Raw genomic sequence first — 17813 nt, 5'->3', positions numbered from 1 at the left:
GGTTGTCTACGGTATTTCTTGGGCATTAAGGTGGCATATGTGATGGTATCTCATTATCACAATAGAAATATGTTCTGGATATCCTTAGTGAGGTTGATTTTCTTGGAGCTAAGCTTGTTGATACTCCAATGGATCCTAATGTGAAACTTGATGCAGAACATGGAGACTTACTACATGATCTAAGCAAGTATTGGAGGTTAATGGATAAGCTCAACTATTTAATTGTCACCCAACTAGATATTTGTTTTGCTATTAGGGTGGTTAGCCAACTTATGAGTGCTCCTCGCACTACACATTGGGAGATAGTGCTATGTGTTGTTAAATACTTGAAGGGAGCATCGCGAAAAGGAATTCTATTTAGAATCATGGACATCTTTACGTCACTGGCTACCCTAATGCTGATTGGGTTGGATGCCCTATTGATAGAAGATCAACTTTTGGCTACTATTTGTTCTTGGGAGGCAACCTTGTGAGTTGGAAAAGCAAGAAATAATAGGTGGTGTCTCAATCAAGTGCAGAAGCATAATATCAAGCCATGGCTCATGTGACTAGTGAGTTGCTTTTGGTTGAGGATGTTGTTATATGAACTTAGTATGCCACCTTCAGCTTCCTCAGTTCCATATTGTGATAATCAATCTGTTTCTTCTCTTTTTGTTTAATTTTTTTTTGGTCAGTAAAAAAAAAAAAAAAAAATTGGTCAGTCTCTTTTCGTTTACATTAACCACCCCTTTATTTGACCGAGTATCATTTCAATATGGTGAAGGTATTTGGCATACTCTTTGCCTCACCTAATCCAACAGCCGCTTTATTTCTTTAACTTAAAAGTTTCAACTATTCTACATTTAGTTTGACAGGATACCATAGGCCCTTTAACATGAAACTCGGCATCTCTATATCCTATTTAATGTTGGGGAATCTTTTGAAAATTTATGTGCGATCTGTAATACCCCATAAATTCACAAACGCTTCATAATACTGCAAAGATAATGTTTTATTAATTATTCAATTTTTACACCCTGAGAAAGCCTTGATAAAACTACAAAAGCCAAAAGCATTACAGGAACCAGAAGCTACAAGCATTCGAAACCTCGTCATGTACTGAAGACTAAAGACCAAACAGATTCCACTAGTTTACTCGATCATCACTCGTTCAGCGAGGCTGATGAATGCGTCGAGGAGCGCACTTGACTCTCACATTCTGAACTGATTTCTTGCTGAACTTTGGACACCCCATTACTGGTGATTTGGGCCCTCTGTCCTTGGGTGGCTTTGGTATGCTCAGGTCCTTCAGCAGAGCTTTAGCATCGATTTGCGCACCTGTTACCCATAAATAGAAAGATCAAGAAACCAGCTTCAGAACTCAGAAACCCTTTACTCCAACAACAGTTTCCAGAACCATGTCTAAAGGCTTCACTAAAACATACAACCAAGGAAAAATCTCTTCTTTCATCAAACATTGAAAAGCAACAGAGATACAGCTACTGATTTATACAAGGAGCAGCAGACAAGCAAGACCCTCCATTTATTTGAGACTACAAGATGTGTTTTCGTCTCTATTTCCTCTTCAATTTCATATCTTACGCAAAACAACGCAAAAATCACAACTTTGATTCGACGATTTCGCTTCACCAATTAATCGATGCACCACAGAGAATCGTTACCATTGAGCAGTTTCCTCACTCCTTCACCAACACCCACTGGATCCGATCCCCCACCAGCCCTCTCATCAATACCATCCAGCTCATACACGAACGCGAACCCATCATCGATCATCCCCGGCATCGTATCGTCGTCGTCGTCGTCGTCGTCATCATCATCAATATCTCCGAAATCGTCGTCCTCACGTTGGCTCAGCCAGTAATCGCGATACCAAGACGATGCATTGACGAGCTCCCACCACGCAGGCGAGAAATCCTCCACCTGCCGGTAAAACATCGGGATGAACGGCTGCGCCTTCGGGTTCAAGCTCGACCTCATCCCGGACACCAACGCCATCTCCTCGCTCTACGCCCCCATCGAACGAAGCAAACGAACAAGCGAACAAACCAAGCAAGAAACGGTCAGAAGCTGCGAAATCTCGCGAAGTCGTGGAGATCGGTGACGACCCAGGAAGAAAAGATCGGTGCTTTTTGCTCACCTCGATCGAACTGGATCTTCGAACGCTGATCAGGATCAACCCATGCGAGGCTATTCGAATGAGCAGCAAAGGTAGTGACGACTGATGAAGAGAGAGAATGGATAAGGAGAGAGAGAGACAGAGAGAGAGCAGCAAAGGTATCCGAGCCTGCTTGGTTCGGGGCTGCTGAACCGGAGGTATGGAGTGATGTGTCGCGGCTTGACGGTTTTTGAATCGACGGTTGACCGTGGCGGGTATGGATCGGACGGCTGCTTTTCGGATGAAAGCAGGGAGATATTTCGGTCAATCGGGTCAACGACATTAATTTAAAAGATTATGCTTTTGCTGATCATCTATATTCATGACCATGGTCGGTCGAGTGACATTACTCATTATTGATAGGGACTTTAAATAATTCAAAAAACCTTTAAGAATGCTATGCGATTTCCTGAATATTATCGCTTTGCATTGCATTCATGACCAAATTATTAAAAAAAATTCGTTAGTTGAAATCATTGATTATACATGAATATTTAATGACCTTTGAAAAATATTACGTTAGCCTTTATGAATTCAGGGTTCTAAACTTGCTCAGAAGGAGAAATCACTTTTTCTTTGGACACATCTTGTTAGGTTGCTCACATGACTACTAAAGTCAAGAAGCTGTAATCTTTCATGACGGATGAAAGCATTTGATCAAGCTTCAAGCCACACAGGCAACCAAGAATTATCTGTAATGTTTGACTCTGTAAAGTACAATGTAGAAGTGCATGATTGTGAAAATATGGCAGCTTATTGCCGGCTGTAGCACCTTGCCGCTCAATTCAAAAAAGTCGGGTTATCGCAGATGCCAAAGATGTCTTCCACCTTCCTCGCATCGACATTCACATACTATAATTAACAAGCACATACACATAATCGTTATGAATGCAGTAGCATCTAGCTGCTCTGTGTCCCAAACTCCACTTGCAGTGCAAGATATCAAAAAACGGTACATAGTTTATGATTTCACAATATCACAAGAGATCAGAATAGTTTCTCAATGAATGGAGTCATTTATCGTAAAGGGATGGAATCAGCATTCGGAAAGCTGAAAGGAATGATGATCATGGGAAGGGCAACGGAGAATTTGACAGTGTTATGCAGTATGCTAAAGAATCTTCGCAGTCTAGATATTTCTAAGCCCATAAATCAGAAAGCTGTTATTAAAATGCCACTGTTTAGCTAATAGGATTCAATTCAACCAATGTAAATGTAGGAATTGGAATCGCAATTTAGCAGGAAGCACTGACGAATACAAGGACAGATTTTCCAAATTGTGTAGATTTAGACAACAAGCTATATTGGTTTACTATCTACATCGGGTTTGAGGGAGGACACAATCTAACCTGATCCAATCCAGACTGAACCTGGCCAGACCAATAACCAGTTGCATGGGTGCACTATAATTGCTGTGATCATAAGTATCGACCCGCTTTGATCTTTCTTTGGCATGGCTTGGCACCAATTTTGGTAAACTAAGCATGTTCTTTCATAGCTATGAACGTGGCCAAAGAGAACTAGATCAACCCGTGATATCAAATGCGCGAAGAGTAATTTCACAGATCAGCAAATCATTCGACACCCGAACCAAATTAAGAAATAGGAGGTTGCCATTTTGTCCGATAGCAACGGCTCTGCAGCATCAAGAAACCGATGGCCAGCACCTCCTCCGGACCCAGAAGTGCTCATGGGCCTGTGCCTGCAAGCAGCAACCCTTACACTTGATCCCTGTTGTCTTGAGAAATGTTTTAGTTTGAGAGCATGCAAAATCAAGTGGTGAAACTCACGATCACCGAGAAGCAAATGTAATTTCCCCGTGAAAACTAACCGAGGAGTTTCAAATCAGTCGACCGAAGCCATGTCCCCTTTCATCCATTGACTGACAACATGACATGCCCATGACGTAAAAATGTCAGCTTATCAACTCACACCCCAACTCCTACAGGGATGGGGGTAACACGACCATCCTTTCACCCGAAGGACGTGGGCTCTAACCATTCGAATTTAACTCCCAAAAGTCCCCATTGATATCGTTCTCATTCTATTAGTCCCTAATTGAGGGACCTGAATTTGGAAATAGAGGACATTCAATGAGTAGTACATATCTCTTTTAAGCATATCGAACAGCCACTATTTATATATATAAGTATAGAGCACTATCGAAAAATCATAATCCAACTAATTATATATACATATTAAATCAAGTACGAATCATTTATTTCAACAAAACTTTATACAAGTCAAAAGCATTTAAATCCACCATCATAATTCAAATATCAATGGTCAAGTCCATAAATTAATATCTACCAAAAATCAATGGTCTATCCATTGATCCATCTCATATCAAAACACACGTCGGTGGTTTATCCATTGACTAATCTTTTGCTTAATACCTAACCATGGTCACGACACAACGCCTTGTGACAAGGTGACCAAGATTCCCCCCTTGGCAATGTCTCTACCTACAAAGCTAGTGGCTCGCCCGGAAGGATATCATAAACCCAGTATGCATAGCCACTAGCCCCACCACGAGCTCACAGCGATATTGAGCACCAAATCCACATCCTCCAATATATAGAAATTCAATCCATAATTAATATCATAATCCACAATGCATTCCATAAACCAACCATATAACCTTTCATAACTTAATTCATCTAATAGAAATACTTTTTCGTAAAGCATTTCTCATATCATTTCATAAATTAAATTCACAAATCAATATAGATATATATATATATATATATATATATTTATATATAATCTTTTGTAACATCCTTCATAAAACGTTTCTCAAATCATCATATAACTCATTCCATAAACCAATTCATAAAGTGATGTACCATTTCATGATACCTTTCGTAAAACCATTCTCAAATCATTCTCAAATATTAATGGGTAGTAATTGCCTGATCCAGACTTTTATGCAACAAACATGCTTCAATTGCTCATATGATACTCAATTTTTTTTTTTTTTATCTCTTTCAAGACATGAATTTATAAATTCATAGAAAATATAGCACCACTCACCTAGATATGCCCCTGACCAAACAATAAATAATACTCGCATTGTCGAACTCACGACTCTATCAAATAACCGATGAATAAAGTTAAAATCAAAATAAACTCCATCTCAACTACGAAACAACTAAACTGTGCCTTAACTCTAACAAAAGGACTCATATGTGCTAACAAATTGCATAATCAAAGCGATTGTTCAAGCCGTTTGCAACATGGAGTTTAAGCGCAAAACTTGATCACACCTTAACTTTTTCCTTTGAACCCCGATCTGAATGAACTTATAATCAATAGAAAGCCTTTCAAACATATTACAAGAATTCCAACTTGACCGTCCTAAAATAAAGCCAAAAAATGACAAAATATGGGCCCAAATTTGCTGGAAATTCATTGCGCACGGGAAACTTTGAAATTTTGTTTCAGACAAACCATAATCTCAAATCACGATCCGTAAAATCCCACGGCTCCACAACACCCTAAACTATCATTCTTACAAAAATACACAGCTCAACAACTCCAAAATCAGACTTCGCCGCTCAATTTTCCAAAAATTCTGAATTTGAGCCCTAAACCCAAAAATGACTTCAATTGGACAAACGAGGGGCCTAATCTCTTACCGGGCGCTGCGTTATGGAGTCGAGTCGGCTTGACAAGGCATCCATGGCGTGCACATGCCAAAACCCCTTTCCTTTCTTCTTTTCTCCTCTTTTCTTCTGCCTAATCTTCTGCCCGAACGTGGGCTTTCTTTTCCTTTTTATCTCTTCCCCTTTTTGTTTTATTTTTCTTTCTTTATTTAAATTGGGTCCCACCACCTCTTCTTTGACCTAGTAAAAAAATCTCAAATATTACATCAACATGAAAATATAAAACCAAAAGGGTTCACCTCGATTGCCCTTAACTGCTCTAGATTCTCGGACCAGTCGTGTTCGGTTGAAATCACAGTGAAATGAACATTATCTTGTTCTATGGAATACCACAGGTTGTCCTTCACTGCAGTTGGCATTAGAAAGTATGTCTCATAAGCCATGCTACATTCCCCTCAAAGTATTGAGTTAAGTACACCGATCCCAAGCCCCCATAATCTCTTCATGTAAATGAAAATTAGAAATCATCTTTGACACAAGCTGTTCGTGAAATTCTAAACGCAAGTGCACGTATCGAACAAGTAATATAATGATGAGATAAAGTATCGTCCCATGGAGATCGATGATTAATAAACCAATTAAATACTAAAATAGACTAATTCTAAAATTTATCTAACAAATCAAAATATAATTAAGAATGAATTAAAAACAAAATTTGTAGACTAAATGCAGTAAATCGATCAGATAAATATGTTAGAGCATCCGATTTCACCATAATCACTATATATGAATTTCAGATTGTTGTGAATACAAGAACGATATCAAACATGTGATAGCAGAATTTCTTAATCTATTTACTATCCTATCTCTAGGTATAGCAAAACTACTCAGCTTATTAATTCACTATATCTCTATGTGAATTAAATAAACATGAGTGCATTAAAAATTATGAATATTCTCGGTTTACAATGAGTCTTTTGGATCACCTTATCACCGAAAGCTACACAAATAACGCGGTATATTTCTATCCACGTTTAATTCATGGTTATATATTATAATGAGCAATTGCATATTATCACCTCTCAGTCTCAAACATGCACATCGATCATTCAAGTGGTGGCCAGTCACTCAAAAGCAAGTAAACACAATAATATATAACTCACATGAATGAAATCAATTGTAAAACATAAAAATCATGAAATTCATATCATCATGGTTAGGCTACATCGTAGCCTAACAAAAGAAAATTAGAACATAGTAGAATAATAAATAAAAATAGAAATATAGATCAAACCCAGCATCTTGAATCAAAGGACAAGAATTCTATCACTACTTTTGTCTTCACTTCAAAATACTTGAAAAACTCTTAGAACAATGGAAACGATCTAACCCCCTAAACCCTAGCTGCTGTCTCTTCCTATTTATAGGAAATCTAAAATATCTACTTGTAGATAACATTAGGGAACAAAATCAAGAATTTCCTGATTTGATATCCATCTTCCATCGCTGCTTTTATTTGAATTCCTGATAATTGCCCTTCTTTTCCTTATCTTCTCCATATCTCATTATTCTGCATAAACAAGGAAAATTTAAATAATCAGAAGGAAATTCAAATATTTTCTCATAGATAATGCATTAATTGTTGCCTAAAATAGATAAAATAACTCTATTTTTATAGAGTTATCAAACCCCCAAACTTAACATTTTGCTAGTCCTCGAGCAAAATCAAGACATAACACATACTCAAGCTAACAACCTCCTCCATGACATCTTTCCATAATTGCTCAAATTCACAATTCAAAGAAAAACACAAATTTCATCCAAACATTGAAATCGATTTATAAGTTAAGACCAATTCTAACTATATGATCCAAGTGTGTGTGTGAGAGTCCTCATCTTTTTCGAATTATATGCAATCCACATAAATTCACATTAACATGCAACCTCTCAAAAATTCTCAATAATTATGACCAAATCTCATAGGTTTGCTTTTCATTCCTCTCTCCACTAATGTAAGCTAATTATCCAATAAAAAATCAATAGGACTTTTCTCGGGTTGTAATGTAAGGCTGGGCTAAAGGTGAGATAACGGGAATTTTAAGCTCAAATCACCCATCAACACGTTGATTTCGAGGATCTAATTAGAGCCAATGTCACTGTCCAATTTCACTCCTTCAAGATAATTTTTCTGCTGCCATATATCATCATTCTTTTTTTCTTCTTCTTTTTTTCTTTTTTTTTTTTTCTTTCCTTTTCTCTTTTTTTTTTTTTGAATTGCTTTATGGTGGAGTTTCTCCCAAAGTCCCTCCAAATATGACGTAAAAATTTCCAACCCATTGAGTATCCAAATGGCTCACTCAATTGAAAGTTGGATAGGGAACCATAAAAGCAATTTTTTTTTTGACAATACACCCCAAACTACCACTGCAATCACTTTTTTTTTCTTCTTTTTACTCCATCATTCCTCCCAAATTTCTATCAAGCTCAAATAATTTTTTTTTTTATCCCAAAAGAAAATCAACGTGTTCATAGGGCATGGGATAAAGATATAATTTGATCACGGCTAGGCTAAACATATATGGGTGCCAATGAAAAATTGGGTAATAATTAAGGCTCAACGGGTAACTAGGGATAAATAAATAGGGTTGGCTTGAAAGGCTCAATCGATCCAAAAACTGCCTATATCATTTTCTCAATTAGATTTAGCTTAGGATTTCGCCTCAAGAGAAAATCAAACAAATTCTAAGATTTTGGTGAAATCTAAGAAAATCACATATTTCACATGAATGTTTTCTAGATTTACACATAATTCAAAAAGTAAGGACTTTTAGTGCTCAGTAAGTGGATCAACATAATCAGAATTAAGATTAACTCACACCTCAACTGCAAGTTTAAATAAAATTTAAATTTTCCTAAGAATCGCAAAAATTAATGGTATAGTGGTGAGTATTCCCGCCTGTCACGCGGGTGACCCGGGTTCGATCCCCGGCAACGGCACCAAAAACTTGTTCGTGAAATTCTAAACGCAAGTGCACGTATCGAACAAGTAATATAATGATGAGATAAAGTATCGTCCCATGGAGATCGATGATTAATAAACCAATTAAATACTAAAATAGACTAATTCTAAAATTTATCTAACAAATCAAAATATAATTAAGAATGAATTAAAAACGAAATTTGTAGACTAAATGCAGTAAATCGATCAGATAAATATGTTAGAGCATCCGATTTCACCATAACCACTATATATGAATTTCAGATTGTTGTGAATACAAGAACGATATCAAACATGTGATAGCAGAATTTCTTAATCTATTTACTATCCTATCTCTAGGTATAGCAAAACTACTCAGCTTATTAATCCACTATATCTCTATATGAATTAAATAAACATGAGTGCATTAAAAACTATGAATATTCTCGGTTTACAATGAGTCTTTTGGATCACCTTATCACCGAAAGCTACACAAATAACGCGGTATATTTCTATCCACGTTTAATTCATGGTTATATATTATAATGAGCAATTGCATATTATCACCTCTCGTCTCAAACATGCACATCGATCATTCAAGTGGTGGCGGTCACTCAAAAGCAGTAAACACAATAATATATAACTCACATGAATGAAATCAATTGTAAAACATAAAAATCATGAAATTCATATCATCATGGTTAGGCTACATCGTAGCCCTAACAAAAGAAAATTAGAACATAGTAGAATAATAAATAAAAATAGAAATATAGATCAAACCCAGCATCTTGAATCAAAGGACAAGAATTCTATCACTACTTTTGTCTTCACTTCAAAATACTTGAAAAACTCTCAGAACAATGGAAAACGATCTAACCCCCTAAACCCTAGCTGCTGTCTCTTCCTATTTATAGGAAATCTAAAATATCTACTTGTAGATAACATTAGGAACAAAATCAAGAATTTCCTGATTTGATATCAATCTTCCATCGCTACTTTTATTTGAATTCCTGATAATTGCCCTTCTTTTCCTTATCTTCTCCATATCTCATTATTCTGCATAAACAAGGAAAATTTAAATAATCAGAAGGAAATTCAAATATTTCTCATAGATAATGCATTAATTGTTGCCTAAAATAGATAAAATAACTCTATTTTTATAGAGTTATCACAAGCTGCTAATCATGTTGGTTCAGTTATTTACCGAGCCTTCTATTATGGGCAAGAAGGGATGCATATCGACCCAAGATAGTTACCTTTCATGGTTCCCGATTGCGATCATGTAGGAAACTCAGGAAGCGAAAGGGCTGATGAGGTTGGAAGAAGAAATCTCACTCCACTAAGAAGCCGACGGTATAGCTATGTCTCTGACATCAAAGATGACGTCCACATTGCCAAAGTCGGTATCATCCAACACTGACTTTACCACCAAGATTGATCCTGGCTATATAATCATATGCAGTCACATTTTAGGAGACCATAATCAGAAGTTTAAATTCTTACAAAATATAACGACTCGGTCCGATGAGAACAGAAGTGATCGGCTGGGCTAGGATATCATGGGGGCAAGAATGGACCGAATCCAATATCGCCTGGGTATGGTTAAGTGAAGTGCTTTATACGTGATGACATTTATCCTACTTGTAATAAGGCTTTTTCTATGCGAAAAAAGATATTAAACTCGAGTTTTTGGTATGATTGCCCAAGAATTGAGACAGTTAAATTTCATCAAAATAGTTTCATTAGAACCTGAGATATTATAAGATGAGATCATACGTAATATAAGTATATTATACATAGTATTTGGATGAAATAGAGTAATTAGTGGATTAGGTTGTATCATACACATATCCCTTTATTTAATAAAAAAATATACATAAAAAAATAGAATGTTGATTATATCAAAAATGGGAGGCAACTAAAATTTTAGTTTATCATGGGTTGGGACACTATTGCTGACATAATAACTTTTATACGAAATGCTGACATGAATAGAAAATGGACGATTCAAATAGCGTCCACTAACATCACGGAAAACATTGTTAGAATATTTTTAAGAGAATGTTTCATAAAAAAATGTGAGGAAACATCAAGAAAACGACAAATATTTTTTGGTTTTAGGACCATTGAGAGAACTAAGAAGTTCGTGTACGCGCATGTATATTGCACGTATAATATGGCACATGTAAAACACTTATATTGCCCAGATTTTCCCTAATTTCTACTAAAAAATGTGTCCCGACCTCTTCACTGCGGTCAAATCCTAGATGAAATTCACTATCAACATGGAACCGCGAATAGTTGCCTCTCTCCTCCGCCTGTTTTTCTGCAATTACTCCATGAATGTAACCAATCATGCTACCTTAGATTGACTAATGTTTCTTTTCATTATCTTCACACATATCCTAAAAATTCATTTCTTGTCTTTCGGCTATAATCACAAGACTACAATGGATCGGTTCTTCTCGATGATACGTCAACGTTCACCGGAGAAAAGAATGCAGCTCAAAACTAAAACTCCGCCCAAAATTCTAGGTCATAGACGACGTCAAGGCCATTATGGGGACGTGTGCCTTGGCGTTATTTCCTGTGCTCACTTGTTGGCCATCACTGCTTGCGACTCTGTCATCATGGTAAGTCCTCCGAATTCCTCTAGAAAATCAATACCCATGATACTACTCGCGAATTTGTCATAACTAATGTATATTATAGAATCTAACTAAGATTGTGACAAAATTTGCACATTCGAGAGCCAAGCTGGAATGTGAAACTCAGGAGGAGAGATGCAAGAACCACGGCCAAGCAGCTTCCAACGGTAGCCTTTCCTCTCCAACCTCAAACCTCATCAACCTCATCTCTCGCTTTGAAAATGCTGGCTCTCCACTACAAACATGGTGGTTTAACCTATTACATACACTCAAACACAATTCTAGATCATCGCCAGAGTAATCATGAAAAATGAATTTTCCTTTATTTGATTGTACTTGAAGGGAAAAATAAAAAGAAAAGAAAAGAAAAGAAATATATTATCTCATCAAATCTATCAAAACAAGTTCACATTCAAAAGGACAAGCAAAATGTGCAAACTACAGAGCTTGCATCTACAATGAGACTGACTTGGACCATTCCTTTAGCTGGATAAGGTAGAATAACTACCCAAGCTCAGCTGGCCCAAAGGAAGACAATCTGGCTCCTATCCACTTGCAACATTCTATTGTGTTCGACAATAGTTAGTACAATAACCTCCTCTAGCAACAAATATTTTTTGGTTTTAGGACCATTGAGAGAACTAAGAAGGTTCATGTACGCACACGTATATTGCACGTATATGGCACGTATTTTACACGGATATGGCACGAATAAAACACTTATATTGTCCAGTTTTTCCCTAATTTCTATTCAAAAATGTGCTCCGACCTTTTCACCGCGGTCAAATCCTAGGTGGAATCCGTCGTCAACATGGACGAATAAGTGCCTCCCTCATCTGCCTGTGTTTCTACAATTGCTTCGTGAAAGTAACCAAACAAGCTACCTTAGATTGACTAATCTTTCTTTCCATTATCTTTACACGTATCCTAGAAATTCATTTCTTGTCTTTCGGCTATAATCACAAGGCAACAATGGATTGATTCTTCTCGATGATACGTTGACATTCACCGGAGAAAAGAATGCGGCAACAAACTAAAACTCTGCCCAAGATTCTAGGTCATAGACGACATCAAAGCCGCTATGGGAAAAGTGTGCCTTGGCGTTATTTCCTGTGCCCACTTGTTGGCCATCACCGCTTGCGACTCTGTCATCATGGTAAGCCCTCCAAATTCCTTTAGAAAATCAATACCCATTGTACTACTCGCGAATTTGCCATAACTAATGTATATTCTAGAATCTAATTAAGATTGTGTCAAAATTTGCACCTTCGAGAGCCAAGCTGGAACGTGAAACTCAAGAGGAGAGATGCAAGAACCACGGGCCAAGCAACTTCCAGCGGTAGCCTTCCCTCTCCAACCTCAAACCTCACTGACCTCATTTCTAACTTCAAAAATGCTAGCATCTCTACTATAGACATGGTGGCTTTACATGTTACGTACAATCAAACACAACCCTAGATCACCGCCATTGTAATCATGAAAAAATAATTTTTCTTTATTTTGATTATACTTTGAGGGGGCAAAAAAGAAAAGAAAGAAAAATATTGTCTCATCAAATATGTCAAAACAGATTCACACTCAATAGGACAAGCAAAATGTGCAAATTGTAGAGCTCACATCTATAATGAGACTCACTTGGACCATTCCTTTAGCTGGATAAGGTAGAATAATTGCCTGAACTCAATTGGCCCGGAGGAGCACAATCTGGTCCCTCTCAACTTGTAGTCTCCCATTGCGTTCGACAATAGTTACTACAATAACCTCATCTAGCAACAAATATCTTTTGGTTTTAGAACCATTAAGAGAACTAAGAAGATTCATATACACACACGTATATTGCACGTAATGGCACATATATGGCACGTATAAAACACTTATATTGCATGGCTTTTCCATAATTTCTACTAAAAAACGTGTCCCGACCTCTTCACCGCAATTAAATCCTAGGTGGAATTCGCTGTCAATATGGAACCCCGAATAGGTGCCTCCCCCTCTATCTGTGTTTCTGCGATTGTTTCGTAAATGTAACCAAACAAGCTACCTTAGATTGACTAATCTTTCTTTCCATTGTCTTCACACGTATCTTGGAAATTAATTTATTGTATTTCGGCTATAACCACAAGGCTGGATGGATCGATTCTTCTCGATGATACGTTGACGTTCACCGGAGAAAAGAATGCAGCTCCAAACTAAAACTCCGCCCAAGATTTCAGATCATAGATGACATCAAGGCCGCTATGGGGAAAGTGTGCCTCGGCGTTGTTTCCTGTGCCCACTTGTTGGCCATCATCGCTTGCGATTCTGTCCTCATGATAAGCTCTCTAGATCCCTCCAGAAAATCAATATCCATGGTATTATTCACGAATTTGTCATAGTTATGTATATTCTAGAATCTAAAATTGTGTCGAAATTTGCAGCTTGTAAGCCCAAGCTGGAACGTGAAACTTAGGAGGAGAGGTGCAAGAACCGTGAACCAAGCAACTTCTAGCGGTAGCCTTCCCTCTCCAGCCTCAAACCTCACCGACCTCATCCCTAGCTTCGAGAATGTTGGCATCTTCACTACAAACATGGTGGCTTTACCTATTATGTATACTCACACACAATCCCAAATTATTGCCAAAACAATCATGAAAAAAGAATTTTCCTTTATTTTGATTGTATTTAGAGGGAAAAAGAAAAGAAAAGAAAGATATTATCTCATCAAATCTGTCAAAACAAGTTCACATTTAATAGGACAAGCAAAATGTGCAAACTGCAGAGCTTGCATCTACAATGAGATTGACCTGGACCATTCCTTGAGCTGGATAAGGTGGAATAACTATTCGAGCTCAGCTAGCCTAAAGGAGGACAATCTGGCCCCTCTTCAGATGTAGTCTCCCATTGCGTTCGACAACAGTTACTACAATAACCTCCTCTAGCAACAAATATTTTTTGGTTTTATGACCATTGAGAGAACTAAGAAGGTTCATGTATGCACACGTATATTGCACGTATATGGCACGTATTTTGCACGTATGTGGCACGTATAAAACACTTATATTACCCAGCTTTTCTCCAATCTATTCAAAATCGTGTCTCGACCTTTTCATCGCGGTCAAATCATAGGTGGAATCCATCGTCAACATGGAACCCCGAATACATGCCTCCCTCCTCTGCCTATGTTTCTACGATTGCTTTGTGAATGTAACCAAATAAGCTACCTTAAATTGACTAATCTTTCTTTCCATTATCTTCACACATACTCTGGATAAGGTAGAATAACTACCCGAGCTCAGCTGGCCCGAAGGAGGACAATTTGGCTCCTATATACTTGCAGTCTCCCATTGTGTTCGACAACAATTAGTACAATAACCTCTTCTAGTAACAAATATTTTTTGGTTTTAGAACCATTGAGAGAATTAAGAAGGTTCATGTACGCACACGTATATCGCACATATTTTGCATGTATATGACACGTATAAAACACTTATATTGCCTAGTTTTTTTTCCTAATTTCTATTCAAAAACGTGTCTCAACCTTTTCACCGTGGTCAAATCCTAGGTGGAATCCGTCGTCAACTTGGACAAATAAGTGCCTCCCTCCTCTGCCTGTATTTCTACGATTGTTTCGTGAAAGTAACCAAACAAGCTACCTTAGATTGACTAATATTTCTTTCTATTATCTTGACATGTATCCTAGAAATTCATTTCTTGTCTTTCGGCTATAACCACAAGGCTATAATGGATCGATTCTTCTCAATGATACGTCAATGTTCACCGGAGAAAAGAATGCGGCTCCAAACTAAAACTCCGCCCAAGATTCTAGGTCATAGACGACATCAAGGCCATTGTGGGGGAAAGTGTGCCTTTGCATTATTTATTGTTCCCACTTGTTGGCCATCACTGCTTGCGATTCTGTCATCATGATAAGCCCTTCGAATTCCTTTAGAAAATCAATACCCATGGTACTACTCACGAATTTACCATAGCTAATGTATATTCTAGAATCTAACTAAGATTGTGTCAAAATTTGCACCTTCAAGGGCCAAGCTAGAACGTGAAACTCGGGAGGAGAGATACAAGAACCACGAGCCAAGCAGCTTCCAACGGTAACCTTCCCTCTCCAACCTCAAACCTCACTGACCTCATCTCTAGCTTCGAAAATGCTAGCCTCTCCACTACAGACATGGTAGCTTTACCTATTACGTACGCTCAAATAGAACCCCAGATCACCGCCATTGTAATCATGAAAAAAAAAATTCCTTTATTTTGATTATACTTTGAGGGGGCAAAAAAGAAAATAAAGAAAAATATTGTCTCATCAAATATGTCAAAACAAATCGACACTCAATAGGACAAGCAAAATGTGCAAACTGCAGAGCTCACATCTACAATGAGACTCACCTGGACCATTCCTTTAGTTGGATAAGGTAGAATAATTGCTCGAACTCAGTTGGTCTGGAAGAGGACAATCTAGCCCCTCTCGACTTGTAGTCTCCCATTGCGTTCAACAACAGTTACTACAATAACCTCCTCCAGCAACAAATATTTTTTGGTTTTAGAATCCTTGAGAGAACTAAGATTCATATACACACACGTATATTGCACGTATATCGCACGTATATCGCACGTATTTGCACGTATATGGCACATATATGGCACGTATAAAACATTTATATTACACAGCTTTTCCATAATTTCTACACAAAAACGTGTCCCGACCTCTTCACCACAGTTAAATCCCAGGTGAAATTCGCCGTCAACATGGAACCCCGAATAGGTGCCTCCCTCCTCTACCTGTGTTTCATCGATTGTTTCGTAAATGTAACCAAACAAGTTACCTTAGATTGACTAATCTTTCTTTCCATTGTCTTCACACGTATCTTGGAAATTCATTTCTTGTATTTTGGCTATAACCACAAGGCTGCGATGGATCGGTTCTTTGAGATGATACATTAACGTTCACCGGAGAGAAGAATGCGGCTCCAAACTAAAACTCCGCCCAAGATTCCAGATCATAGATGACATCAAGGCCGCTATGGGGAAAGTGTGTCTCGGCGTTGTTTCCTGTGCCCACTTGTTGGCCATCATCGCTTGCGATTTTGTCCTCATGGTAAGCTCTCTAGATCCCTCTAGAAAATCAATACCCATAGTACTACTCACGAATTTGTCATAGCTAATATATATTCTAGAATCTAAGATTGTGTCGAAATTTGTAACTTGTAAGGCCAAGCTGGAACGTGAAACTCAGGAGGAGGTGCAAGAACCGCGAACCAAGCAACTTCTAGCGATAGCCTTCTCTTTCCAGCCTCAAACCTCACCGACCTCATCTCTAGCTTCGAGAATGCTGGCCTCTTCACTACAAACATGGTGGCTTTACTTGTTACGTACACTCAAACACAATCCCAAATCATTGCCAGAGTAATCATGAAAAAATAATTTTCCTTTATTTTGATTGTATTTAGAGGGAAAAAAGAAAAGAAAAGAAAGAAAGATACTATCTCATCAAATCTGTCAAAATAAGTTCACATTCAATAGGACAAGCAAAATGTGCAAACTGCAGAGCTTGCATCTACAATGAAATTGACTTGGACCATTCTTTGAGCTAGATAATATGGAATAACTGCTCGAGCTCAACTAGCCCAAATGAGGACAATCTGGCCCTCTCCAAATGTAGTCTCCCATTGCATTTGACAACAGTTGCTACAATAACCTCCTCTAGCAACAAATATTTTTGGTTTTAAGACCATTGAGAGAACTAAGAAGGTTCATGTACGCACATGTATATTGCACGTATTTTGCATGTATATGGCATGTATAAAACACTTATATTACCCAACTTTTCCCTAATTTCTATTCAAAAACGTATTCCAACCTTTTCACCACGATCAAATCCTAGGTGGAATCCACTGTCAACATGGAACCCCGAATAGGTGCCTCCCTCCTCTGTCTATGTTTCTACGATGGCTTCATGAATGTAACCAAACAAGTTACCTTAAATTGACTAATCTTTCTTTCCATTATCTTCACACGTACTCTGGAAATTCATTTCTTGTCTTTTAGTTATAACCACAAGGCTACAATGGATCGGTTCTTCTTGATGATACATCCACGTTCACCGAAGAAAAGAATTTGGCTCCAAACTATTTTTTTTTTCAAAACTACTATCATAATTTTTTTAGTTTTTCAATTTTACCTTTCATTATTTCAAATCTACCCTTACCTTACTAGAGTCGGCAAAGAGTTTAATATTTTTAATAAAAAAGAAAAATGAAATCCAAAAGCCCTTTATAAAAAAAGATTTGTCAAACACTCTTACTTCAAAATAGCTTTGTAAGGAATTTTTTTACCAAATGCAGTTTGCATTTCCTCAAAGCCCTTTAGGCCAAAGATATTTGCATTTCCCTCGGGCTCATTTCCAAAGCTGAACCAAATGCAGTCGAAGACTC

The 17813-nt window shown here is 37.6% G+C and overlaps 1 protein-coding gene and 2 pseudogenes across 1 annotated transcript; 2 read left to right on the top strand and 1 right to left on the bottom strand.

The window, feature by feature from the left end:
• Positions 1 to 970: 970 nt before the first annotated feature.
• LOC104421885 (protein EARLY RESPONSIVE TO DEHYDRATION 15-like) lies at positions 971 to 2314 on the bottom strand. The gene is made up of 3 exons (XM_010034026.3): positions 2138 to 2314; positions 1662 to 2004; positions 971 to 1317 (listed from the first exon to the last, which is right to left on the bottom strand). Exons 2-3 carry the CDS (start codon positions 1993 to 1995, stop codon positions 1151 to 1153), a joined length of 501 nt encoding a protein of 166 aa, XP_010032328.2. The 5' UTR covers positions 1996 to 2004; positions 2138 to 2314; the 3' UTR covers positions 971 to 1150.
• Positions 2315 to 10308: 7994 nt separating this feature from the next.
• On the top strand, positions 10309 to 13155 carry LOC120288716 (annotated as a pseudogene).
• A 467-nt stretch (positions 13156 to 13622) lies between these two features.
• On the top strand, positions 13623 to 16973 carry LOC104423579 (annotated as a pseudogene).
• The last annotated feature ends 840 nt before the right edge of the window (positions 16974 to 17813 follow it).

Source organism: Eucalyptus grandis, chromosome 10 (genome assembly GCF_016545825.1).
Source record: "Eucalyptus grandis isolate ANBG69807.140 chromosome 10, ASM1654582v1, whole genome shotgun sequence".
Taxonomy (NCBI): Eukaryota; Viridiplantae; Streptophyta; class Magnoliopsida; order Myrtales; family Myrtaceae; genus Eucalyptus; species Eucalyptus grandis.
Note: the sequence above shows the minus strand (reverse complement) of the source record. Positions and strands in the feature narration are given on the sequence as shown.

Coding starts and splice junctions, on each gene's coding strand:
- LOC104421885 (XM_010034026.3), bottom strand. CDS start 1,995: ATGGCGTTGGTGTCCGGGATGAGGTCGAGCTTGAACCCGAAGGCGCAG. Junction 1,318..1,661: donor AGTGAGGAAACTGCTCAATG/GTAACGATTCTC, acceptor TATGGGTAACAG/GTGCGCAAATCGATGCTAAA.